Source organism: Rhineura floridana, chromosome 1, assembly GCF_030035675.1.
Source record: "Rhineura floridana isolate rRhiFlo1 chromosome 1, rRhiFlo1.hap2, whole genome shotgun sequence".
Classification (NCBI taxonomy): Eukaryota; Metazoa; Chordata; class Lepidosauria; order Squamata; family Rhineuridae; genus Rhineura; species Rhineura floridana.
Window position 1 is genome coordinate 174,619,620 of NC_084480.1, and position 26,755 is coordinate 174,646,374.

Genomic DNA, 26,755 nt, shown 5'->3' on the forward strand with positions numbered 1-26,755 from the left:
GTGTGACTTTGTTGATTCTCCTTGATCTCTCAGCGGCGTTTGATACCATCGACCATGGTATCCTTCTGGGGAGACTCGCGGAGTTGGGAGTTGGGGGTACTGCTTGGCAGTGGTTCCGCTCCTACTTTGCAGATCGTCGCCAGAAGGTAGTGCTTGGGGAACATTACTCGACACCCTGGACTCTCCATTGTGGAGTCCCTCAGGGGTCGGTTTTGTCCCCCATGCTTTTTAACATCTACATGAAGCCTCTGGGTGCGGTCATCAGGAGTTTTGGAGTGCGTTGTCATCAGTATGCTGATGACACGCAGCTCTGTTTCTCCTTTTCACCTTCTTCAGGTGAGTCTGTTGATGTGCTGAACCGTTGCCTGACCGCGATAATGGACTGGATGAGAGCTAATAAACTGAGACTCAATCCAGACAAGACTGAGACACTGTTGGTGAACGCCTTCCCCGCTCAGATGGTGGATGTGCATCCTGTTCTGGATGGGGTTACACTCCCCCTGAAAGAACAGGTCCGTAGTTTGGGGGTCCTTTTTGACCCTTCCTTGTCTCTTGAGGCTCAAGTGGCCTCGGTGGCACGGAACGCGTGTTACCATCTCCGTTTGGTAGCCCAACTACGCCCCTATCTGGATGGCGACGACCTCGCCTCAGTTGTTCATGCTCTGGTAACTTAGAGATTGGATTACTGTAATGCGCTCTACATAGGGCTGTCCTTGAAGACAGTTCGGAAGCTTCAGCTAGTGCAGAATGCGGCAGCTAGACTATTGACGAGGACCAGTCGGTCTTCGCACATAACTCCTGTTCTGGCTCGCCTGCACTGGCTACCTATTTGCTTCCGGGCGAGATTCAAGGTGCTGGTTATGACCTATAAAGCCTTACATGGTGTGGGACCGCAATACCTGGTGGAACGCTATGAACCTACCCGCTCACTTCGTTCAGCATCTAAGGCCCTCCTCCGGGTACCAACTCATCGTGAAGCCCGGAGGGTGGTTACTAGATCTAGGGCCTTTTCTGTGGTGGCCCCCGAGTTGTGGAATAGCCTCCCCGAAGAGGTACGCCTGGCGCCTACATTATTATCTTTCCGGCGCCAGGTAAAGACCTTCTTATGCTCCCAGGCATTTTAATCATTTTAATATTTTTATCTTTTTAACCTTGTAATACTAATCCTTTTATCATCTTATATTTTGTTTAATTGTATTTTGTTTTCATTGTGTCTTATATGTTTTGTGATTTTATTATTATGATGTATGTATTTTATCCTATTCTGTTTACCGCCCTGAGAGCTACTTGCTATGGGCGGTATATAAATGCAACAAAATAAATAAATAAAATAAAATAAATACCTTGGCACAGTCATTAACCAAAATGGAGACAGTAGTCAAGAAATCAGAAGAAGGCGAAGACTGGGGAGGGCAGCTGTGAGAGAACTAGAAGAGGTCCTCAAATGTAAAGATGTATCACTGAACACTAAAGTGAGGATCATTCAGACCATGGTATTCCCGATCTCTATGTATGGATGTGAAAGTTGGACAGTGAAAAAAGCGGATAAAAATCAACTCATTTGAAATGTGGTGTTGGAGGAGAGATTTGCGGATACCATGGACTGCGAAAAAGACAAATAATTGGGTGTTAGAACAAATTAAACCAGAACTATCACTGGAAACTAAAATGATGAAACTGAGGTTATCATACTTCGGACACATAATGAGAAGACATGATTCACTAGAAAAGACAATAATGCTGGGAAAAATAGAAGGGAGCAGAAAAAGAGGAAGGCCAAACAAGAGATGGATTGATTCCATAAAGGAAGCCACAGACCTGAATTTACAAGATCTGAGCAGGGTGGTTCGTGACAGATGCTACTGGAGGTCACTGATTCATAGGGTCGCGTTGTAATCGACTTGAAGGCACATAACAACAACAAAAAGATGGTCACATTCTCTATATAGAAAAGTCAGAATTTTGCAATCTGTGGGTAGTATTCAATGCTACTCCTGCTCAGGGTAGACTGTCTCAGTTGGTCTACAGGTGAGGACATATAAGCAAGCCAGCTTTCAGAGAGCGAGCGAACAGGGAGAGCAAACAGGAGTTCGGCAGGGGAGGTCAAGGGGGAGGTCTCTGAAAAAAACCCCAAACAAATTACTAATTCTCCTTGTACAGTGCACCGCATACCAGTGGGATTCTCAAGTTTACCCTGTAATAGGACATGACAAAGCACAGGCCACTCTAAAACAAGTAGTCAGAAAGAAACCAAAGATAGAAGAGAGTATGAACGGGAAGGATACTCCCGTGGTTGTGACCTGCAAGATGTGTGCCATGATTGTTTTCTTGCCTGAGAACATCATGGCGTACACATGCAACAAGTGCAAGCTCGTGGCACTGTTGGAAGAAAAAGTGAGAGGCCTGGAACGGCGTGTGGCCACACTGAGGACTATAAGAGAAGATGAAGAGTCCTTAGAATGCTGGAACAACAGCAGCAAAGAGAAGTGGAGATGGAAGAGCAACAGCATGTGGAAGCAGAAGAGGAGACCACTTTGGAGAAGAACAACAAAGTGGAGGAAACTGTATGGGAAAGGGTGACAGTTAGGAACAGAAGAGCTAGAAGATATCCTTCACCAGTGGAACTGTGGGACCGCTTTCAACCACTGAAGGATGAGACTGGAGGACAGCCTGTGGTGGAAGAATTACAGGGGACCCCGTGCGACAACGAGCAAGAAGCTGAAGCTCAATCAAGTAGGGCCAATGAAACCTCACCCCACAACAATAAGAAGAGAAGAGTACTAGTAGTGGGAGACTCCCTACTGTGTGGGATTGAAACCCAAGTATGCCGAGAAGATCCGTGGACTCGCCAGGTATGCTGTCTACCAGGAGGACGGATTAGAGATGTGACGGAAGGGTTGCCATCACTCGTCAAGCCCACTGATAGGTATCCCTTTCTTCTCATCCATATAGGAGCAAATGATACTGCCAAACGGAGCTATGAAGAAATCACATCAGACTTTGAAGCTCTGGGAAGGAAACTCAAGGACTTTGGGGCCCAGATAGTTTTTCATCCATCCTTCCAGTACTTAGAAGAGTAGAAAGGGAAAGAAAAATACTCCATGTGAATGAATGGCTACAAAGGTGGTGCCAACGTGAGAGATTTGGATTCTGGGACCACTGACTATGCTTCCTGGAAGATGGATTGCTGGCAAGTGATGAGTCGCATCTCACAAGTACTGGGAAGAATGTGTTCGTCCACAGCTTGGAGATGTTCATCAGGAGGGCTTTAAACTGAATCCTAAGGGGGAGGGAGACGTAAACTTGGTAACGACTGATGAAGGCTTGCGCACAGTAACGGGAGCAGAGAGATCGGCTGTAATAGGAACCAGTGACAGTCCTCAGAAAAATGTAGTAAGGAAGCCAAGCCATAAATCACATGGTCTTCGATGTCTGTATACTAATGTGCAGAGCATGGGAAACAAGCAGGACGAACTTGAACTCTTAATACAGGAGGGCAATTATGACTTGATAGGTATAATTGAAACTTGGTGGGATAACTCCCATGTCTGGAAAACAGCAATTGAAGGATATAACTTGTTCAAAAAGAACAGAAGGAATAAAAAGGGAGATGGAGTCGTGCTATATGTTAAAAATATATATCTCTGCACAGAAATACAAGAAGATGAGCTTGGTAGTTCCACTGAGAGTATCTGGATTAAAATCAATGGGGCAAGTAATAAAAGGAATGTGGTGCTTGGAGTCTATTGCCGACCACCCAATCAAGGAGAAGACGAGAATGCAACTTTTGAAAAGCAAATTGCCAATGTTTCGAGGAGGCATCCCGCATGATGTTATAGTAATGGGGGATTTCAATTATTCCGATATCTGTTGGGAGACAAATTCTGCCAAACACGGCCCCTCCAAGAAATTTCTGACTTGTGTTGGAGATAACTTTCTCCTATAGAAAGTGGAGGCAGCAACCAGAGGATCAGCTATCCTGGCCTTGATTCTAACCAATAGAGATGATTTCGTGGATGAAGTGGCAGTTACGGGAACTCTGGGGGAAAGTGACCACACCACACTTGAATTCTTGATTTTAACAGAAGCAAAAGCTGAGAGTAGCCATACGCGCACCCTGGACTTCAGGAAAGCTGATTTTTAATAAACTCAGAACAATTGTAAGTACGGTTCCATGGCAAGCCACCCTAATGAGAAAAGGAGTCCAAGATGGGTGGGAGTTTCTAAAAAAGGAAATTCTAAAAGCGCAATGGCAAGCAATTCCAACAAGGAAAAAAGGGGGGAAACAACAGAAGAAGCCAATGTGGCTTCACAAAAAGCTTAGAGATGACCTGAAAACAAAAAAGGACACATACAGGAAGTGGAAAGAAGGCCAGGCCACAAAGGAAGAGTACAGGCAGGTATCATGGAATTGCCAGGATGGTGTCAGGAAGGCTAAAGCTGAGAATGAGCTGAGGTTAGCGAGAGATGCTGAAAGCAACAAAAAAGCTTTCTTCAGATATGTCCATAGTAAAAGACAGAGAAAAGAAATGGTGGCACAGCTACTCAATGAGGATGGCAAAATGATAACAGATGATGAAGAAAAGGCAGAAGTGCTGAATTCCTACTTTGGCTCAGTCTTCTCCCAAAAAAGGATCTGTGACCCTCCCAGGAAACATGAAGTAGAAGGGGCAGGATTGGATCTTGAGATGGATAGACAAATGGTCAAGGAACACCTAATCGTTTTGAATGAGTCCAAATCTACAGGGCCCGATAAACTGCATCCTAGAGTATTGAAGGAACTGGCTGAAGAACTCTCAGAACCGCTGTCTGTTATCTTTGCGAAATCATGGAGGACTGGTGAATGCCGGATGACTGGAGGAGAGCTAATGTTGTCCCTATCTTCAAAAAAGGCAAAAAGGAGGAACCAGGGAACTACAGACCAGTCAGCCTAACATCAATCCCTGGGAAAACTCTGGAGCAGATTATAAAGCAGTCAGTCTGTAAGCACCTTGAAAACAATGCAGTGATTACTAGGAGCCAAAATAGATTTATGAAGAACAAATCCTGCCAAACTAAACTTATCTCATTTTTTGACCAGGTAACTTCCCTTGTAGACTGTGGGAATGCTGTGGACATAATATATCTTGACTTCAGCAAAGCTTTTGACAAAGTGACCCATGATATTCTGATTAGCAAGCTAGCTAAATGTATGCTGGATGGAACAACTATCAGATGGATCCTCAATTGGCTCCAGAATCATACTCAAAGAGTGCTTATCAGTGATTCCTTCTCAAAGTAGGCGGACGTAACGAGTGGGGTACCATAGGGCTCGGTCCTGGGCCCAATGCTCTTCAACATTTTTATTAACGACTTGGATGAGGAGGTACAGAGCATGCTTATCAAATTTACAGATGATACAAAATTGGGGGGCATAGCTAATAAAAAATAGAAACAGAATTCAAAGGGACCTTGATAGGCTGGAGCATTGGACTGAAAACAACAGAATGAAATTCGACAGGGATAAATTCAAAGTTCTACACTTAGGAAAAAAAACCAAATGCACAGTTATAAGATGCGGGATACTTGGCTCAGCAATCCGACATGTGAGAAGGATCTTGGAATTGCCGTTGATCACAAGCTGAATATAAGCCAACAGTGTGATGTGACTGCAAAAAAGGCAAATGCTATATTAGGCTGCATTAACAAAAGTATAGTTTCCAAATCACGTGAAGTATTATTCTACTCAGCACTGGTTGGGCCTCATCTTGAATCCTGCATCCAGTGCTGGTCTCCGCACTTCAAGAAGGATGCAGACAAACTGGAACAGGTTCAGAGGAGAGCAACAAGGATGATCAGGGGACTAGAAACCAAGCCCTATGAGGAGAGACTGAAAGAACTGGGCATGTTTAGCCTGGAGAAGAGAAGACTGAGGGGAGATATGATAGCACTCTTCAAGTACATGAAAGGTTGTCACATAGAGGAGGGCCGGACACGGAATAATGGGCTCAAGTTGCAAGAAGCCAGATTTCGACTGGACATCAGGAAATCCTTCCTAACTCTTAGAGCCATATGACAATGGAATCAATTACCTAGAGAGATAGTGGGCTCTCCGACACTGGAGGCATTCAAGAAGCAGCTGGACAGCCATCTGTCGGGAATGCTTCGATTTGGATTCCTGCATTGCGCAGGGGGTTGGACTCGATTTTTATTTTTATTATTTATTTAAAATACTTATACCCCGCCCTTCTTCCGAGGAACTCAGGGCAGCTCACAATTAAAACAATAAACAATCAGAACAACCAATATACATGTTAAAAACAATTAAAAATAGATTAAATCAAAATAGATTAAAACTATAACATTTTCAGTTAAAGGCCCACCTAAATAAAACAGTCTTCACCTGGGCGCGAAAGGATGATAGCGAGGAAGCCAACCGAACCTCTCTAGGGAGGGAATTCCACAATCTAGGGGCAGCCATCGAAAAGGCCCTACCTATTCTGTGTCTCAGCAAGAAGAACTTGTGAGAAAGATGGAATAGTAAGGAGGGCCTCACCGGGTGATCTTAAAATCCGGACAGGTTCATAGAGGGAGACACGGTCTAACAGATAGCCTGGACCTAAGCCGTATAAGGCTTTATAGGTCAAAACCAGCACTTTGAATTGGGCCCGGAAACAGATTGGCAGCCAGTGGAGCTGGTATAGCAAAGGAGTAGTATGTTCTTTGAACCCAGCTCCAGTTAACATTCTGGCTGCCGCTCTTTGTACCAATTTAAGTTTCCGAGCAGTCTTCAAGGGCAGCCCTACGTAGAGCGCGTTACAGTAGTCTAATTGGGATGTAACTAAGGCATGTGTTACCGTAGTCAAGTCTGACAGGTCAAGGAACGGGCGCAGCTGGCGCACTAATCTTAATTGAGCGAAGGCACTCCCGGCCACAGCAGAGACCTGCGCCTCCAAGCTCAAAGTCGAGTCCAGGAGTACTCCCAAGCTGCGAACTTGAGATTTCAGGGGGAGTGTAACCCCGTCCAGCACAAGTTGAATCCCTATTCCCTGATCCGCCCTCCGACTGACAAGGAACACCTCTGTCTTGTCAGGATTTAGTTTCAACTTGTTCGTCCCCATCCAGTCCATCACTGATACCAGGCAGCGGTTTAGGACCTGGATGGCTTCTTTGGTTTTATTAGGTGGAAAGGAGGAATAGAGTTGGGTGGCATCCACATATTGGTGACACCGAACCCCAAAACTCCGGATAACCTCTCCCAGCGGTTTCATGTAGATATTAAATAGTATGGGGGACAGGACTGAACCCTGGGGGACCCCATAGGTCAATGGCCAAGGGGTTGAGCAGGTATCCCCCATAACCACCTTCTGGGTTCGCCCCTCTAGGAAGGATCGGAGCCACCGTAGCACCATGCCTCCAAGTCCCATCCCAGCGAGGCGACCCAGGAGGATACCATGGTCGATGGTATCGAAAGCGGCTGAGAGGTCCAGTAGAACCAACAGGGACACACTCCCCCTGTCCAGTTCCCTGCGTAGGTCATCCACCAAGGCGACCAAAGCCGTCTCAGTCCCATAGCCGGGCCTGAAACCAGATTGAAATGGATCTAGATGGCGTTGTAGGACCCTTCCAACTCTACTATTTTATGATTCTATAAAGTTAATAGACATGACTAACTTAGGCTCTTTAATATCAGTGGGTCTACTCTGAGTAGGACTTAGTTGAATACAGCCCTGTATATTTCTCTAGATCAGGGGTGGGGAACCTCTGACCTGTTGGCCAAATTTGGCCCAGCACAGGTCTTGTTTGATCTGCAAGGCCATTTGCCCAAACCATGGCCACCTGCTCCACATCATATGCAGTGTTGGGTGTGAGGTAAGTAGAGATGTGGCAAGTTCAGCTGTGCAGCCGAGTTCCTTGTGGGGAACTTGATTGATCCCTGCAGAAACCACAGTTGATGGGTGGTGAGTTCAAGCCTGTTGGATTGGCTGCACGACCAAGTTTACCTTGGGAAACTTCACTGTGCAGCCTATCCCTGAAGAAAGCAGCTTTGCCAGCCATATGTTTGGTGCTTGGGAAGCCCTGAGCATAGGGCTGGTAAAGCTCCTTATGCTACAGTTTTGATGCGCCTGACAGCCACCTGGCTGTTGGATGCTTGGGAAGTGCTGTGCAATGGACTTTGACAGGTGGGTGATACATCTCATCTGCTAATCGCCTGATATCATGATGACATCAAGTGGGCTGTTCCTCCAACCTGTCAAAATGAGCCTGTGAGAGGGACAGATAGTGATCTGGGCCGCTAGGCCAAAAAGATTCTTGACTCCTGCTCTAGATAGACCTTGGCATAGATTCCCACTTAGAGTCCAAACTTCTTGGTTAGAATCCACACCCCAGGACTTTAAAAAACAATGCTAGACCACAGGCATAAAGGATCCAAGATGACACTGCCGATATAGCTGCTTTTCTAGGACAAGCATATAGGCATCCCATGCCGCCTTCTCAACAGGCACTATTCTAGGTCTTTTGAGTAGTCTCTTTAATTGCGACCCTGATGGCATGATTTTGATTCTGGTTATTCCTTGGATTTCTTTCCATGCTCAGATTGCTTTGCTGGATTCCTCACTTTGGTCTCCATCTACAACACTCTTGGCTGTTCCACCCATTCTCCCCTAATGGGTCAAATGAATCCTGTGGGGCAGTCAAAATGTTTGTTAGAAGGTCTTATTCCACAAAGACTTATGGTATACTCTCATCAGAAAGCTGGGGTCTCAATTTCTCTCTGGTTGAGAGCAAGGGAGCTCCATCAATACCGCTTGAGTGATGCTGTGTCCCAGTCTGATATTTTATTGGAGAGCTTTTGGAGAGATCTTTTTGGAGAGCAAAACCAAGTGAACAGCAACCCAAGGCTGCAGAGACAGTGAACATAGAGCATAAAAAGAGCCTTGTTGAATCAGGCTAAAGGCCCATCATCCTGTTCTTCCAGTACTGCACAGTGGTCAATCTGATGCCTAGGGGTAGCTCATAAATAAGACAATACTCTCTCCACTTGTGTTCCCCAGCAACTAGTGTTCAGAGGCCTACCACTTCCAAAACAAAGTAGTATGTGGCCATTGTGAATAGTAGGCACTGATAGCCTTATCTTCCATGAATTTGTCTCCCTTTTCAAGCTATCCAGGTTGGAGAGCAACACTGCATCCGGTGGTAGTGAATTTACAATAATCAGCTTCATTGGATAAACCCGGGTTCTAGTATTATGTGAGAGGGAGGAAAACTTCTGTCTATTCACTTTCTTGACACCATGCATAATTTTAGACACTTCTACCATGTCACCAAGCCCTCCGTGGCACAGAGTGGTAAGCGGCGGTAACACAGCCGAAGCTCTGCTCACGGCCAGAGTTCGATTCCAACAGAAGGAGGAAGTCGAATCTCCGGTAAAAGGGGTCGAGGTCCACTCAGCCTTCCATCCATCCGTGGTTGGTAAAATGAGTACCCGGCATACGCTGGGGGGTAAAGAAAGGCCAGGGACGGAACTGGCAATCCCACCCCATATATATGGTCTTCCTAGTAAACATCGCAAGACGTCACCCTAAGAGTCGGAAATGACTCACACTACAAGTGCGGGGACACCTTTACCTTTACCATGTCACCACTTACTTGCCTTTTTGCTTCCATGCTAAAAAGCCCAAATGTTGTAACCTTTGCTCAGAGGGGAATTTCTTCAGCTCCTTGGATCAATTTGACCGCCACTTTTCTGATCTTTTCCAGCTGTGGTGTATCTTTTTTTGAGGTGACCAGAACCATATTATTATTATTTATTATTATTTATTGTACTTGTATACCGCCTCATAGCCGAAGCTCTCTGGGCGGTTTACAGCAATCAAAAACATTAAAACAAATATACAATTTAAAACACATATTTTAAAAACAATTTAAAACACAATTTTAAAATTTAAAACAATATAAAAACAATTTAAAACACATGCTAAAATGCCTGGGACAAGAGGAAAGTCTTGACCTGGCGCCGAAAAGATAACATACACAGTATTCCAAATGTAGTCACACTATAGATTAGTACAATGGCATGATATTGGCAACTTTTGGAATTGCTGCTGAATTTGCAGCATTTCCCTGAGGCAAGATCTTCAGAGGAGTTTTGGCGTCTTTTTAGAGGCTAGTATGAAGAAAGTGAAAGCTGGCGATTAAACTGAGTGCTCCATAATATGAACCTTAACAGGCAGAGAGAAACAGACTGAAAAGACAAGGCTTTATGTGCAAGGACTCTGACTAACAAGTAGTGGTCCATGACTGAAATATAGATATGGAGAGAGACAACTGTAACTTTTCTTCACAAGTGTTGTAGATTCTGAATTAATTCTGTACCACATTAAACCACATGCTAAACATCCATGTGTTGGAAGTCTTTGTTCCACACTGTGAAGTACAGTATTGAAAACAGAATGTTAATAAACTACAAACATGTTGATGGGGAGAAAATCTTGGATCATCTCTATTTCTGAACTTTGTGTAATGATGTGTTGTTTGTGTAATGATGTCACAAAATGTTAATCAAAAACAGACTAATAGGCATGGAAACCTTAACACCGTAATGAAAGATCAGAAGACTAGGCTTTGAGGCTGTATGTTCAGTGCTGTTCCTGGAGTGAGCCAGTGGTTCCTTAACCCTAGAAAAGCAGGAGCTGGGGGTCAGCGGGTCAAGGATGGAGTTGAAAGTGGAAAATGACTTGATGGATAAGAATGGATTCTATCCAACTAACTCCTACTCCGACAAGACCCATTGAAATCAGTGAATATGGCCAACTTAAACCCTTTGAGTAGGAGTGAATTGGATACAGCCCAGTGGAACTGGGAGTGAGCAGTGTGACTGAATCAGTGATTGAAAGTAGCTTGCTAGGCTATTAAATGAATGGTTATATAATTACTAGTAATTTTGTTTCTTTCCTTTGGAGTAAAAAAATTGGCTTTTTAAAAAATCCACTTCTGTCATCCTTTTGAAGTTCATTTTGGTATCTCTGATAAGTACCCTCAGTTTTGGAAAATTGGAAGTCTTCTTGCAAATTGATAAGCATCAGCATCAGAAAACAGGGAATCCCAGTGTGAAGTCTGATGAAAATGAGGATAAAAGAGTTTCAGAATGTGAGGAGATGGTTTTCTGCCCAGAATTACATTGTTTTGGATTCTCTGCCCTAACTTATTACCTGTCAATGAGCTAGAAATGTGCCAACTTTAATTTTCCTGAATTGCGTTCCTAGATTTTGGGATTCTCGTTGCTCTCTTGCCCACTTCCTGTGTGGCAAAGATTTGGGATATATGGAGTACTAGTACAGCAACCCAATGACGGATCCTGCAGCAGTGCAGATTGTCAGGCTGGGTCCTAGTGCTTAAGCAACGCATGAGTAGACTCTCTTGTTCCATGACTGGAATTCTAGCACCAGGTCTTATAGCCTGCCCTTGCTGCACAACAGAGCACAGGTTTGGAAAAAAAAAAACCCAATAATTTGACAGTTACAGTGAGGAAGTTTTTCATTTCACTTTTGACATCTCAAGGCAAGAAATACCATGAGCTTTACACTGTGTAGAATATAAGTATTCTGACGAGTTCTGTTTATTATCTGTGTACTTAAATGGTGTAAAGGGAAATGTCTGCAAGGATTCAGACAGGATGCTGTGCATTTTAAACTTTCATCATAGTTTCAAAGTAAAATGTTGACGTCAGTTCATAAATAGCTTAAGCAGCAGCAAAACTAGACATTGGTGTGTATGAGTGTATCAGGCTACATAACAAGTCTTTGAAAAGAATATGAAGTAACAGAGTTAAAATGTACTGGCGAGATGCCAGGAGCCTGGACTATCTTCTGAGCAATGGATACTGGTTGCTTACAGTATGCACCAATTCATCATCCCCTCCTGTGGATTGTTGGCTTTTCTTGTATGAAGCCTAGAATAACTACTGTGGGAGAAATTGTATTATTCCTCTCAAGACTTATTAGGAAGGATGTCCTAAAAATCTGTGTTTTGCATGTATTGTTTTATATAGATGTTGGCTTGAATGTCAGGGTAAATTAACTTAAAAGCGGTTTACAGAGGGAATGTTTTCTTTCTTTAATTCCCTGCAGCCCCCTGTGCCTCTTAAAAAGAGCATGGAAGCCTTCGAAGGGAGTGAGGAATTGACAAAAATTAGTTGGAGGCCCACCCAATTTGGGCTGATTCTTCCCTCTTCCTGTATTCCATTGTTCAGGAAGTGATTTTCCAAAGAGACCTTTGAGTGGGTTGTCGTTGTGCTTGAAGGAGGAAGTGGGAAATGTTCTTTATGTAAACTTCTTTAAGTTAATCTAGGATCCACGCCATTGTGTATATCAGCCTTCCTTAACCCTCTATATGTTTTGTACTACAATTCCCATTGGCCTGAACCATCATAACTAATGGTTAGGGCTGGAGTCCAAACTTCTGAAGAGCACCAGTTTGGAGACGGCTGGGGTATATGTGTACATATTGTGAAGAAGACTGTTTTGGGAAGTATCACCAGCAAGCTAAATCATATATACTAATGTAGGCAAGAGAGATTTTAGGTTATTTTTAACTGTTTTTAATTATGTATTTTTAAACTACTGGGACCTTTGGGTAAGGGTAGGCAATAAATCTAAATAATAACAACAAAAACAAAAAACATATAAAATAATAAATATAGTTATCAAGAGGAACAGTCTAGTACAGCCTTTCCCAACCAGTGTGCCTCCAGATGTTGTTGGACCACAACTCCCATCAGCCTCAGCCAGCATTGCCAATGGTCAGGAAAGATGGGAATTGTGGTCCAACAACATCTGGAGGCACACTGGTTGGGAAAGGCTGGGCTAGTACATAAGATGTGACTTAGTAGAGAGTGATTTCAGGAGTTAGCTTACCATCTATATTTTTCTTGGTTGTCTTATACAGTAGGGCCCCACTTACCGGCGCTCTGCTTACCGGCGTTCCGCTAATGCGGCGGCTTTCATTCGCCTTTTTAAAGCCGATTTTGCTGCTTTTGTGGCATTTTGTGGCATTTTTGCGCGATGCGCCCCGTTATACTCAATGGGGTTCCACTTTACGGTGATTTCTGCTTTACGGTGGGGGTCCGGAACGGAACCTGCCATATAAGCGGGGCCCGCCTGTAGGATCATAGTGTTGGAAGAAACCATGAAGGCTATCCAGTCCAACTCCTGCTTGGTGCAGGATTTTTTTTTTTAAAGTAGGATGCAGCTACAGCATCCCTGACAGGTGGCCATTCAGCCTCTGCTTAAATATACCCAAACCCCACTACTTCCCTGCACACTGTTGGACAGCTCTTAGTGTTAGGAAGTCTCTCCTAATGTTAAGTTGAAACCTGCTTCCCTGCAACTTCCACCCATTGGTTCTAGCCCAGCCCTTGATGTAACAGAAAACAAGCCTGCTCCAACTTCTGTGAGACAGCCCTTCAGAAATTTGAAGACCACCATCATATCTTCTTTTCTCAGGCAAAACATACCCAGTTCTTTCAACCATTCCTCATAGTTCTTTGTTTCCAGACCGCTCGTCATCCTGGTCACCCTCTTCTAGACACACTCCAGTTTGTTAAATGGCCTTAAAACCCAGAAGTGAAAACAGTATTCAAATGCAGCCTGACAAGCAAGAGCTAAAGTGGAACTATTATTTCTTATAAACTAGATTGGAGATGGCAAAAAATAGATTGGGATCCACTGGTAGATCTCTGGATGATTTGTACTGGATCACGACATGTTTCTGATTTCCAATAATTTAACAATTGCATAGCAAGTTAAAAAAAATCTATTCCATGGTTAGCCTTGTGCTAATTGCTTATCAGCCTTGTCCTATAAAATATGAATTGTTGCCTTTTTGTTTGCGGTTTTGTTGACCAGTTTTAGGGCAACATCCAATATTGTCCACCTACTTGTGCAATGGAAATCTAGACTTCCAGTGTCTCTTCTGTCCCTTGCAGCTCCTCACATACTCCCAGAATCTGCTCCAGAGGGTCACCTAGTGGTCCAGAGCAGATTATGAAGGCACATGGGAGGCTGTAGGGGGGAGGAGAAGTTGGAAAAGCCCCATTCTGTGAGTAACCCTTGCTTGTACTGCATTAGATCCCACCCTCAGCGTTTATTATCCAAATCCCTGATTTGTAGTAACTCAGATACATATTTGTATTTGCACACAGGTCAAGTATGACTTAAGACATACAGTAGATAATTGGCTCAGTGCCTGATTTTGTGCTCGACTCTGGTTGATGGACTTAGGAGTTCTAGCAAAAACACAAAGTAGATCCCACATCTCTGAAGTCTGCATAGTTATCCTTCAGTTAAGATTGCATTAGCTCTTTTAGCAGCCACGTTGCAGCACTGACTCATTTAGTTTGCGATCAGTGAAGACAACTAGATCTTTTCAGATGAACTGCTGCCAAGCCAGGTCTCCTACCTTTGATTCTCTATACATTTATCACTGTTGAATTACATTGTATTAGTTTCAGTCCACTGTTGCAGCTCGTCAAGATTATTTTGAAATTTGATTCTGTCTTCTGTGGAGTTAACTATCCTTCCCAGCTTTGTGTCATCATCAGATTTGATAAACATCTCCTCTTCAGTCTCATCTTAGTCATTTATAAAAAAGTTGAACAGCCTACAGCCCAGAACAAAGCATTGCAGCACGCCACTTGAGACCTCCCTTCAGGCTAACAGAGAGCCATTCATCAGCACCCACTGAGGCTGGTTGTTCAACCAGTTGTGGATCCACCCTACATTTTACCCCTTTGTCAACGAATATATCATGGGAGATTTTTAAATACGTTTCTGAAATGAAGACATACTGTGTCCACAGCATTCTTATGATGTACATACTAGTGAGTGTTTCATTAGAGGAGTTTAGGTTGGTCATGCATTATTTTTGGTAAACATATGTTGTCTCCTAGTAATCAATGCATTATTTTCTAGATGCTCACATACTGCTTAATAATCTATTTTAGAATTTTGTCTGGTATCAATGGCAAGTTGACCAGTCAGTAGTTTCCCAGATTCACCTTTCCTCTTTTTTTGATGATAGGGACAACATCTGCCTGTCTGCAACCTTCTGCACTTAACCTGTTTTCCAAGAGTTCTCAAAGATTACAGACAGTGGCCCTAAAATAATGTCTGCCAGTTCATTCCACACCTTGGGATATAATTCATCTGGCCCTGGAGATTTGAATTCATTTGAAGTTCAGCAGCTAGCTAACCATCTGCTTACCTATCATGAATTGAGTAGTTCTGTTACCTGTTAATGCTTCAGCTTCCCCTAGCAATGGATCTGTCCCTTCCTTGTTTTTCTTCTCAGAACACAGTCTGTTGTTTTTAGCATCTCTTGTCAATTCATTCTAGGTGCAGCCTTCCAACAACAACCTTACAAATCTGGGCTATTCTGTTATACTTGTCCTTGGTTATGTGCCTCTCCTTCTGCTCGTATACATGTCATTTTAAAGTCTCAGTTCAGCAGAGACATGGCTGTGCAGGCATGCTGGCTTCTTTGGATGTCTCCCCTTTTTTTCTTTATTGGAATCATGTTTATTGCGTCTTCAAGATTACTGGTCTCCTCTTCCACATTCCTGAGCGCAGTTCACACAGTTTGTTTCCACCTTCCCATGTCATTGACCACAGTTATCAGATGATCGTCTCTATGGGGTCTACTTTCATGTTGTGTTTTCATTGCAACCTAGCTTGATGAAATTCACAGAAGAAAACTTGGGTAGCCTAGCTCCCTTCAAGTGTTACAGCCATGAAGAGGCGGCATGAAGCCACATCTTAACCCCACCCCCAACATAGTGCAGCTTGTGCCAGCCTCCCTGTATAGTGGTGCAGCCTGATAGGACCAGCTTTGCCAGTCCTGGAAGCACTGCACTGGCTGCAAGTGAACTACTGGGCTCAATTCAAGGTGTTAGTACTTGTGTACCAAGCCCTAAACTGCTTGGGATCCAGGTACCTGAAAGATCACCTCTCCCGATATCAACCATCTCTGGCCTTATAATCAGCAGCAGAGGCCCTATTGGTGGTGCTGCCCAGTTGACACTGACCTCAGTAGTAGTTCCTGGCCTTATGGAATGCCCTCACTGGTGAGCTGCCAACTGTCTCCCTCTTCCCTCACTATTAACATTTAGATGGAATTTTAAAAAAAACCATTCCTGTTTACCCAGGCAAGATATTATTCCTGGCAATCTAGCTGTGAGGATATTTGATTGTTTTTAAATGTTTTAAATCCTTTGATACTGTTTTTATTGTTTGCCATCCTGGGCTCCTTTGGGAAGATGGGTGGGATATCATCATTACCATCATATAATAATTAACAATAACAACAATAATAATGAATTTCTGCAGCAAGGAGCCTTTTCTACTTGTGGAGGCACACCCCACATGATTAGAAACCCTGGAAGATAGGTTTCTAAATAATCCTGCTATACTAGAGTCTTTCTCCAGGCAAGGGCCATGGTTAGTATCATGTCAGGTATAGTTACAGCTGGTACAGTACAGAGATGCCAGTTATAGTCACAGTAAGTATTTGTCACAACAGGGATAATTGCAAAGCTTCCATATACAGGTAACCAGATCAGCATTTCGGAGAGGTCCTATTGAACCTGGCCCAGTGGGGAATTTCTTCCCTCATTAGACAACATGGAAAAATGTTGCCACCACAAGGAGATGGAATCGTCTGAAGTTTTATAAAGGCAGAGAAGGCCTGTTCTGCTGTAGGCCTCATTCTCTAGAAAGAATTGGCTGAATTCGTTAAAGGGCCCGTTCCTGATTTTTTGTTTTCTTAAGCTTCTGAGATGCTGAGGAGAGGGCTGTGTGGTTAAGAGTCTGTTCACAAAGTCAGAGGACAGGATGGGGGTAAAGCTACATCTTCCAGTCCCTCTCAGGGATGACACTGCAGATCTCTTCATTGTAGAGTTCCTCTGCATTACAGAAATGAAATAGAGACTGAACACATGCTCTCTGCTGAGCCTTTTTATTAGGAAGGATTTTGGGGGGGGCTCTGGAAATTACCATTTTGGTCACCAAAGCAAGCCAAACAATGTAGATCCCTGAGCATCAGGGAGAGGCCTGCCATTCTCCGTTGCTTCTGAAATCAGTGTATCAGAGAGAGCCTCATTTATCCAGGCATAGAAGGAGGGATGGGGCTCTTTCTGATGTATTCGCCAGTGACAAGTTGGATCCTTTGGATCTGTGGATTCTTCCTGCTGACAGACAAGCACTGACTCTTCCAGTCGATGTAGTGGGGCACTCTTTATGTTCCCTTTCTCGGTTGGTATGAGGGGGACAATCCCTTTCATAGTCTTTGGATTTATACAAAACATTTCAATTAATTATCCACAATCAATGCAATGAAAACACTAAGTAGGGTCATTCCTCATCACTGGATTTATTATTCCAAAACCTGATGACTGCTCATATTGCTTTCATGCTTGCACAGAATAATTATTTACGGTATTTAGTTTTTTATTGTTTTTAATTATGCGAGCTGCACTAGGAGTTTTTTTGGAACTGATTGGGAACAATGTAAATTTGTTACGGATTTATTTATTTATTTATTGCACTTGTATACCGCCCCATAGCCGAAGCTCTCTGGGCGGTTTACAGCAATAAAAAACATTAAAAACAAATATACAATTTAACATAAATATAAATATACAATATACAAAAACATTAAAAACAAATATACAATTTAAAACACATATTTTAAAAACAATAAAATAATTTAAAACACAATTTTAATTTTTTAAAAAAACATTAAAAACAAATATACAATTTAACATAAATATACAATATACAAAAACATTAAATATAAATATACAATATGCAAAAACATTTAAAACAAATATACAATTTAAAACACATTTTAAAAACAATTTATAACATAATTTTAAAATTTAAAACAATATAAAAACAATTTAAAAACAAATGCTAAAATACCTGGGAGAAGAGGAAAGTCTTGACCTGGCACCGAAAAGATAACAGTGTTGGCGCCAGGCACACCTCGTCAGGTAGATCATTCCATAATTTGGGGGCCACCACTGAGAAGGCCCTCTCCCTTGTATTGAATATATTTCAATACATACACACAGTAAATAAAGAAATAAATTCAAAAATTGGAGGAGGGAAGTCAGGGATTCACATGAGAGAAGAACGAGGAGTGGCAAGGTGCTGGCGGGGAAGGGATTCTGCAGTTTTCTGTTGTTTCCTTAACCATGGTTAGGAGATGGAGAACGTGTACCAGCACAAGTCCTGGCATAAGCAACAAGTTTTGTGAATGCTAAACATCTATACTTTTGTTTTATGCTTGTTGCGTGAAGAGATACTAGAAAGTAAGGTAAGAAGCAAACAAAAGTCTTAATGGATTAATATTGTTTTGATGCTGGGATACAAGAAAGTACGTGAAGATTTTCCTATAATACAGGTTTATTCTTGAGGTTTCATATGTATAAACAGACAGACAGAGTATAACTTGGACCTTTTTGTAAATGAATATTCATAGATTTTTTTCTAGCTCTGCCCTGCCCTGATATCATTTCAAAGCCAATCCTTTTTCTTCTGTCAGTGCCATATTATTTCATACACTATTTCAGAGGTGTTCCACAATATTTTTTAAGACATTGAACAATGGTATAAATCTACCATATAGTTCAGTGTCTGGCAATGCAAAAAGACCCATTTGGAAGCTGTGTGGTTATTTCTGTTTACTTAAGTAATATAATATGTTGGAGCTGTAGACCAGCTCACACCACTACCGCCAGGCTAATAGAAACGTTAGATGTAAGGCAGATTATGTTCCATATCTTCAGAACAGGTAGTTGCCTCTGCCCTTACACATTTTACAAGAAGTTTAGAGGAGAGTTTTTTCTCATCACTGTATCTTCTTGCTGGGAAGAACATTAACTGGCAAATTTCTGCATGTGATGCTGATATTGGAGGCAGAGGAGCGGAGCCAATCAGAAAGATGGCAAAAAGGCAGAAACAGGTATGCACCTGTCTGCTCAACTTTTCAGCCTCTTTCAGGCTGAACAATATCACATTTTTAGGACTTTGGCAACAAGGTACCTGTCAGTTCATTACATAATTAGTTTAGCTATTATTTAAATATGAAATTTATCTGTGTAAATGGGTTGGTTGTCAGTCCAACAGTTCCTCAAGGTAGGTCTTGGCAAATGGGGTTAAAATAACAGCATTAAAACCTTGAAAACCGAACATCACAATGAAACACAAAAGTGCTGGAAGCAACCAAAATATGTAGCAGCAGCAGGACCACTGAGCAAAAAAAAAAAAAAAGATTCAATTAACTGTCCCCAGAGTCTTGCAGAACCAAAAGATCTTCTGGTAACTTGAAGGCTTGAGTTGCCCCCATGTTTACTAATATAACAAAAACACTGAAAATAATTATAGTACATGTAGAGTTGCAGTTGAATTAGTACACTGAATATACTGTTGTTAATCCTGTTCCATTTTATGTGGGTATGTGAGATGCACAGCCATAGTTTTGAGCATGACAGAGTTCAGTTTGCCTGCTTGTAGAAAAGGCTTGGAGAGAACAAAGTTTGTATATTTACTTTATTGTATTTAGTCAATGTATATGTTGCTTAACTACCGTAATCTGTAAGTAGTATACAAGAAATACAATACAAAACAAGTAAAAAATTGGTTAAAACTATAAAATCAGGCTTCAATTAAAATTAGGGTTGCCAGATTCATGGCCTGAGACTGATCCTGTATCTTTAGGAGAAGAGAAAGTCAACCAAGTGCAGATGTTCTTGCTACAGTGTAATGAGAAAAACCACAAGGTGGAATTCTCCCTTCCCCCTGCACAACTTTTAATGATAAAGAAGACCTCTTGGTTGCCAGGCCCGGCCTCCAAGAGGTCTTCTGTATCTTTAAAAGTTGTAATGGGGGGGAGGGAGAATTCCACCTTGTGGTTTTTCCCATTACAGAGTTGCAAGAACACCTGCACTTGGCTGACCTTCTCTTCTCCTAAAGATACGGATCAGTCTCAGGCCATGAACCTGGCAACCCTAATTACAATGCCTCCTGGAATATAAAAGGTCTTCAGGGAGGAGGCCAATCTGACTTCAGCTGGAATTGGAGTTATATAAGATTGGGTCCATGATACTGAACACAGAGTTCCTGGTGGATACGACCAATTCATCCGAGGCATGGGGGACCATTAACAGTGACTCCTCCAAAGACCTCAGTGATTGGGCAGGGGTACCAGGGCTCAGGCAGTACTTGAGGTAATCTGGACCCAAGGGCTTTGGAAAATAATACCTTGAACCTGGCCTGGTAGCAATGGGTAGCCAGTGCAAGCTTTTGAGCACTGGAATTATGTGCTGGTGATACTCTGTCCTCATCAACAGTCTAGGTGCATCATTTTGCAGTATGTATGCATTCTTAACAATATGTCATTTTTAACAATATGTATGCATTCTAATTGTTTACTCCTGTTACATACAAGTTGTACAAACATTTCTGGAGATGTAGGCACTCTGCCCAACCAAAAATGCAAATCGCTTCTTATGCTTAGAAGAAATGCAGCAATCACTCCATGTACAACAGACAAGCTAACCATTTTACAGCATAGTGACTGTTGAAAATGTAGTTCTTTCAGGCAGTGAGTGGAGCAAACACCATTGGGTGCTACCACTGCAACCATTAAGTTAGCCTGTTTGATGTCCATAGTGTGGAAATTCTGCCAAAGGGATGTTGGGACCTGCCTGGCAATCACTGTGATGGGATACACCTAAATATATATTTTCTGCGTATAAATGAAATGTTATAAATTTAGGCGCATGAAAAAAATTCCTATGTATACCAGTGTTGTGGGGCAGATCCACTGGGGAAGAAAAAGACTTTTGTCAAGCAGCCAAGGGGAGGGGCTAAGGCATACAGCACGGGCAGCCACAGATCTTAACAACTGCATAGCTCAAGTTGCGCACTGCGTGGGGCATGAGATTGGGAAGTGTAAACCCCAAAGGGTGTGCTCTACTCTTGTTTCGTATGCTGGGAAGGGGGGGAATAGACATCTCAGAGACAAGAGAGAGAGCGCGCCCAGGACTCAAACCCACCATAGAGCAGCTCCCTAAGAGACAGCAGTCAGCTACGTCACAGAGCACTTGTCTTCCCCAAGCCACACTCCTATTGTAGATGCTAAGAGCAGAGAGACTGAAGGAAGAACCTCATGGGACAACTTACGTATTACATGCAGGAGGTTCTGGGTTTGAATCCAGCGTGCAACCCCACAGTCAGTCCTAAAGTGTGTTAACTTACTTAATGAGCTATCTAAAGGTCAGGTCAACAGAAAATTTAATATGAACACCGGGAATTAAATGACTGGCTTATTTTTGTCTCATAAGAAACAAGAATGTTAAGGATACAGCAAACAAGGGGATATCAAAAGGTGTAAAACAAAATAATTTATGCTATAACTAACAAGTTAAAAACCAGTGCGGAGCTTGTTTTGTCAAAACTTTAGTTTTAATCTTGTATCGCAATAGCACCAATACAAAAAAACAGGTTTAGAACCTGTGTAAGAGCACACCGCAATGCAACCATAGTCAAACATCTAGGGAGAGTGGTACTAACAACATGCACAACTTTCTTCCTGAAATCTATGAGACTGAGTCCTTAACTTTGTGAAATATTCACTGCATAATAAACTTCCTTTTATAAAGTTATAAAAATGCTTGATAAATGTACAAGAATGCTTTCTGAATGATAGGTTCACAGTACGGAAAAAAATGCATAGCACCTAAAAACCATACTTTAGAACAGTTGTGGTTTTCTTTTTTCTTCAAATTAAAGTAATGTAAAATTGTTGTCAAAATTAAGGTTAGCTGCCTTTCTTTTTCAAATGCAAGAAAAACCAAATTTGCAAAATGCTTGTGAGTCACTGACCCCTGAAAATGCCTCATGTTGAGCAGCATACACTGGGAAAATCAGAAATTAGGCTTGACTTACAGCTTCGTTAGCCAGCCAGCCAGCTAACTAGCATGCACAGCAGCGTTTCTATTACTCTAGGGCTGTGTTTGTCCTTTGCCAAGTACTCAAGAAAAAGAAGAAAAAATAGCCACTATGATTGTGAGTATAGTGAGTGCATTAAAAGAGAAAAGAGTAATTTGGGGTAGATATTTTTCAGATCACATTATGTTATCTCTCGATTTCACCCTTTAGCAAAAAGCACCCAATGCTGCTGTACTCATTGTAATAACTGCAGAATAAACGATCTGTTACTTCTTACTGCAGGCAAACAAACATGCTTTTTTTATGGCTGGCTGAGCAGAGAACACAACTGAAGCTGAAATGCACAGCAAAAGAGAGCCCAAGGGATAGAGTCTAACTCTAGTGCATAATAAAAAGTTCTAATATTTAACTCTTCAGGGGTCATGTTACTATACAAGCTAGTTTTTTTCAGGATCACTTCAGTAATTATAGGGTAATTGTGAACATAAAAAAATCTATCAGTCAGGGAATGTCTTGAGTGAGCAGATTTTGGGGGGCTCTTCCAGACGAGGCATTTGTACACTCATCCTGCCTTATTTGCTGAATTTTTCAGAAGGCCCAAAAAATCCTAGGGGTGGTGGTGCCCCCTTTTGCCTTCCTCCCAACTGCAGGCTGCCCACAGTAGAAGAGGAGGCCCCTACACTCTCACACACCTGAGCCAGTCAGGAGGAGCACGATATGGGCGGATAGCCTGTGTGAACCAACCAACCTTCTGGCCCTCCCCCGGCCACCCATGTGACCATCCCTTCCTGTATGTTACCTGATAGGCCAACCCAGTTGAATAGCATCCCAGGAGGCCTAAATGCCCCTCCTTCCATCATCTGTCTTCATCCCCCCTTGGCCCAGCTGCCTCATACATCTTAGCAGTGGCACTCGTCCCACTGGCGTATTTTGAGAGGTCTGCCCCCTCGCAGGGAACCTATGTGAGCAAAGAGAGGGACGGGCCGCTGACCCTGAGCCCATCAAGCTGCCTGTCCCCAGCTGAAGCCTGATCCTACTAGGGTGGAGGGAGGAAAGGGAATCCTCATCTACCACATTCTAGCAACAAAGAAATAACGCATGTGGCAGTAACAAAGGCTTTATTGAATAGCATCTAGGCTAGAGGAGATCCTGAAAGGGAAAGACACATGTGGGACTGCCAACCAGTCACTCTAGCAGGGCTCCTGTGCCTTGGGTAGTCGCTTGACAGACAGGGTAGCAGGTGCAGTGACCCTTATGGCACCAGCTCCGTGATGAAAACACCTTCACCTGTTGCATGGCTTTCATGGAACATTCAAGGTACAGAAGCCTCCCTGGAACAAATAGGGTAAGGATCCCACATAGGAGCAGCCAGGAGCATCCTGGTTCACTTCTGCTGGTCATGGGATGGGCCTCCGTCCTGGTCATCGCAGAATGGTGTATGGGCTTGATTCTGTATCTGTGGGAAAGCAGTCTCTGGAGAGCAAAGGGAAGCACAGAGAGAAAATAATGAGCAATAGCCAGCAGCTGAAGCACATAGTCCCATAGACCTGGATGTTGAGTCAGTGTTTGTGTCAAGGTAGTGGTGCTTCCTGAGCGCTCAGCCAGGCTCCTGGCTCTGCCTCCCCCACACTATGTGGAAGAGGGGGACCCTATAGTGACTGTGAGTATACATTGGTTGGAGTCCACTGTGTGTGCAATGGCTGTTTGTTTTGCTTCATATCTGCAGGGCAAAAGTGCTCATGAGTGTTTGGTCAGCATTGACAGTGGTTGGAATGGAGTGCTGGCCTTTGCTATTGGAGGGCTTACAGAGTGTGTGGGAGGCATTGCCTGCTGTTGTTGAGAGCAATACACTTCAGAAAAGATCTAATATTCATCTATAGCAAAGGGGTGGTGGTCTGGGAGACATGAGACAGTCACAGTAGTTATATGTGTTCCTCTTTCCCTTGGATAGCAGTATAGGGTTCTCTGTCCTAGTACTTCCATTTGTTGAAATAGAGTGAGATTGAGTGTTTCTCTCTGGAGTCCTGAGGTGAGGTACCTGTTAGGTTTCTAGGCAGAGAAGTATTAGCTCAGTTTGTGTTGTGAGGCCAGTCTGTTTTGTGCTTTGCCTTAGTTTCCCCTCCCCAGAGGTTCCTCTTGTGACATACAGCCCCACGCTACACACCCTGCCTTGTGAGTTATGGTCCCCGTGTGTGTGGTTTCTAGACTGGGGATAATGTGCTGTGAGTGGATATTGAGTTGCACCATATTCTATGCTCTATCGTGATGATGTGGGGAGGGAGCTGGGGTGGTCATCAATAGGGGGCAGCTTTTAAAAAATTTCCTCCCTCCCATTAAAATCCATGGAAGGGAGATTCTTTACTCCAGATCCAGTGCTCTTGTAAAATTGTGTCATCAGTGGTATAGGATACTGTGCATGTGTGCTCCTCCCCTGTGCTGCTCATGCTGTGCCCACAACTGCCCTGGTTCAGTTCCACCAATTGCTGGCAGAATAGATTTACCATGAGTACCTTCCACCAGCGTTCTGGAGATATTCTATTGTATCTGTCATGGCATTCTGCTGGCATAGTGGCGCTTCTGCCACATACTTAAGCCCCTCGTGGATCTTGCGCAAACCATGGCTACAGTTTGTAGTTTGATGGGACAAGAGAAGTCACGAGCCCAGGTTCAGATGTAATGCTAAGCCCAGTCATGATTTATTTCTGGATAGTGTGGTAGCAAGATAACCGGGGGAGGAGCGAAGCAGCATAGTTTTAACTGTGAGAACCCACACACTTGCATGTTCATTCTTAGCCATGGTGTTGCCTAGTGTTACGTGCAATCCAGGCAATTGTCACAAGTTCACAAGATAGGCACATTATTATTGCTCCTGCGTCTGAGAGTGATGTTTCAGAAGTAAGCATTGTTTGTATTGGATTTGATTGCTGAGTTCTCTGCAAATCTATTTTGTTTGATTTTCAGCTGCTTCTGGGAGTGCTTTGGAATATATGACTGGTGCCTACTACATTGGCTTTTGGTATCAGCTACGTTGGAGTAGCTAATATTGTGCCCTCCACATGTTGAACTCCAACTTGTATGAGCCCCAGCCAGTATGGCCATTGGTCAGTGATTATCAGAATTATAGTCCAACCACCTCTGGGGCACAGCGTGTTGGCTACCCCTGAGCTAAGCTGTGTAATCTGATCTTGATGCCTAGTATGCCCCAAGGAGAGAGGATGGAAGAAGAGAGACATATCCTGTGAAGTTACTAACATCAGCCTAAAGCCCTGGAGGATGTTGACTGTTTGGAACCCATTGTGAAGCTTGCATAATCCTTTTGATTATGAGGGAAACTTTGGAGGGGGGAATAGGGAGAGGTTGTTTTTCATGGACTTAATAAATGGCAAGGGAGGACTGGTGGATCGTCAGGGATGGTGAAAGTTATGGTGCAGCAACATTTGGAGGGCCACAGGTCACTATCACTTCTGTACTGGATACCCAGAAGCTTTGTCCAACCAAAGGTCTGTAAGACAATCAAGGTCAGAGGCCTCATCCCAAATTAATGCTCTGGAGTGAAAACAAGCCTGTCATCTTCAGCCTGTTCATGCAGAATCCAGTGTGCTTTTCGTTAAGATCTTACAACACATAACTCTTGAATGCTTAACATACAGCCATGTTCTTATCTCTTCCACACTTTTGTAGGTTTATCCTTCAGTCCAAAGGAGTAATTCATAACCAGCTCTTAGAGAAAAAAAAAATAGCAGAAGAGAAAATTAAGGAATTGGAGGTAAGTTTGGGGTTCCTAAAATGAATGATAGCCACTGCTTGCATTTTTAAGTTTTAGTTTTATACTACCATTCCTCTGAGGGATGTTGAAGCAGAAGCCCTTTCGCATAACTGAAATATCTTTTGGGGACAGAGCAGCAAGTAGCAATGTGTTCCCTATAGATCAGATTCTTCTGAAATGTTGCTATAATAAAAAGTACACAGCCACATTATTAAATTTTTGAACTGTTGAAATGATTAATGGTTGGCAGGTTATTGTGATTTGGCATTTGACACACAAACTGTACTGAATAGCAGGGCTGGTGGAGTCTGAGTTGTGGAGTCGGAGTCGGAAGCAATTTTGGGTGGAGTCGGAGTCGGTAGAAATGTTCTGACTCCGGCTTCAAAATAAATTTTGATTGACAAATTTTTTAAAATATAAATTCAAAATGTCAAAGAAGCTTCCCATGAAGTCAGCTATAGTTGAGCATTTCACCATAACCCAAGATGGAAAACATTTTGTGTGTCAGTGTATGACACAGGACCCAGATGAAGACAAATGCTGTGATGATCAGCGCATATTCAGGCAGCGATAAAAATGCTCCTACGAGAGCTTCCAATTTAAAAAGCCCTTTCCAGGGCTGTGGAGTCGGAAGCAATTTTGGGTGGAGTCGGACAGTAGAAAAATAGAGGAGTTGGAGTCGAAGGTTTGGCGTACCGACTCCACAGCCCTGCTGAATAGGTCAGGACAATAACTTAACTGGTCTGTTGTTAAAGAACATGATCTAGGATATACATGCTCAAACTCAAATTCTATGGATGACCACAACAGGTTTGAATGTAAGCAGAAAGGTACAAGAGCATTATTTTTAACTGTGTTCTCAACTGTGGTTCATCTATGGAAGGGTTACAGAACAGTTGAGAATATTTGTACTTCACTCTGCACTTTATCTCCTCACCTCCTTCCCAGTGATGGAGATCAAGGCCAGATTTATTGAACAGACTAACAAGGGCCTGTG

At 43.0% G+C, this 26,755-nt stretch overlaps 1 protein-coding gene across 2 annotated transcripts in view; it reads left to right on the forward strand.

Annotated features, from left to right (window-relative positions):
- Window positions 1–26,755, forward strand: part of PFDN1 (prefoldin subunit 1) — a 55,248-nt gene that overhangs the window by 6,014 nt on the left and 22,479 nt on the right. The window contains exon 3 of one of the 2 annotated variants that reach the window (XM_061586976.1): window positions 25,674–25,758. The exons of the other annotated variant lie outside the window; for it this stretch is intronic. Coding sequence (XP_061442960.1) covers window positions 25,674–25,758 — 85 coding nt within the window. The remainder of the gene's footprint in view (window positions 1–25,673; window positions 25,759–26,755) is intronic. 2 annotated transcript variants of the gene reach the window in all.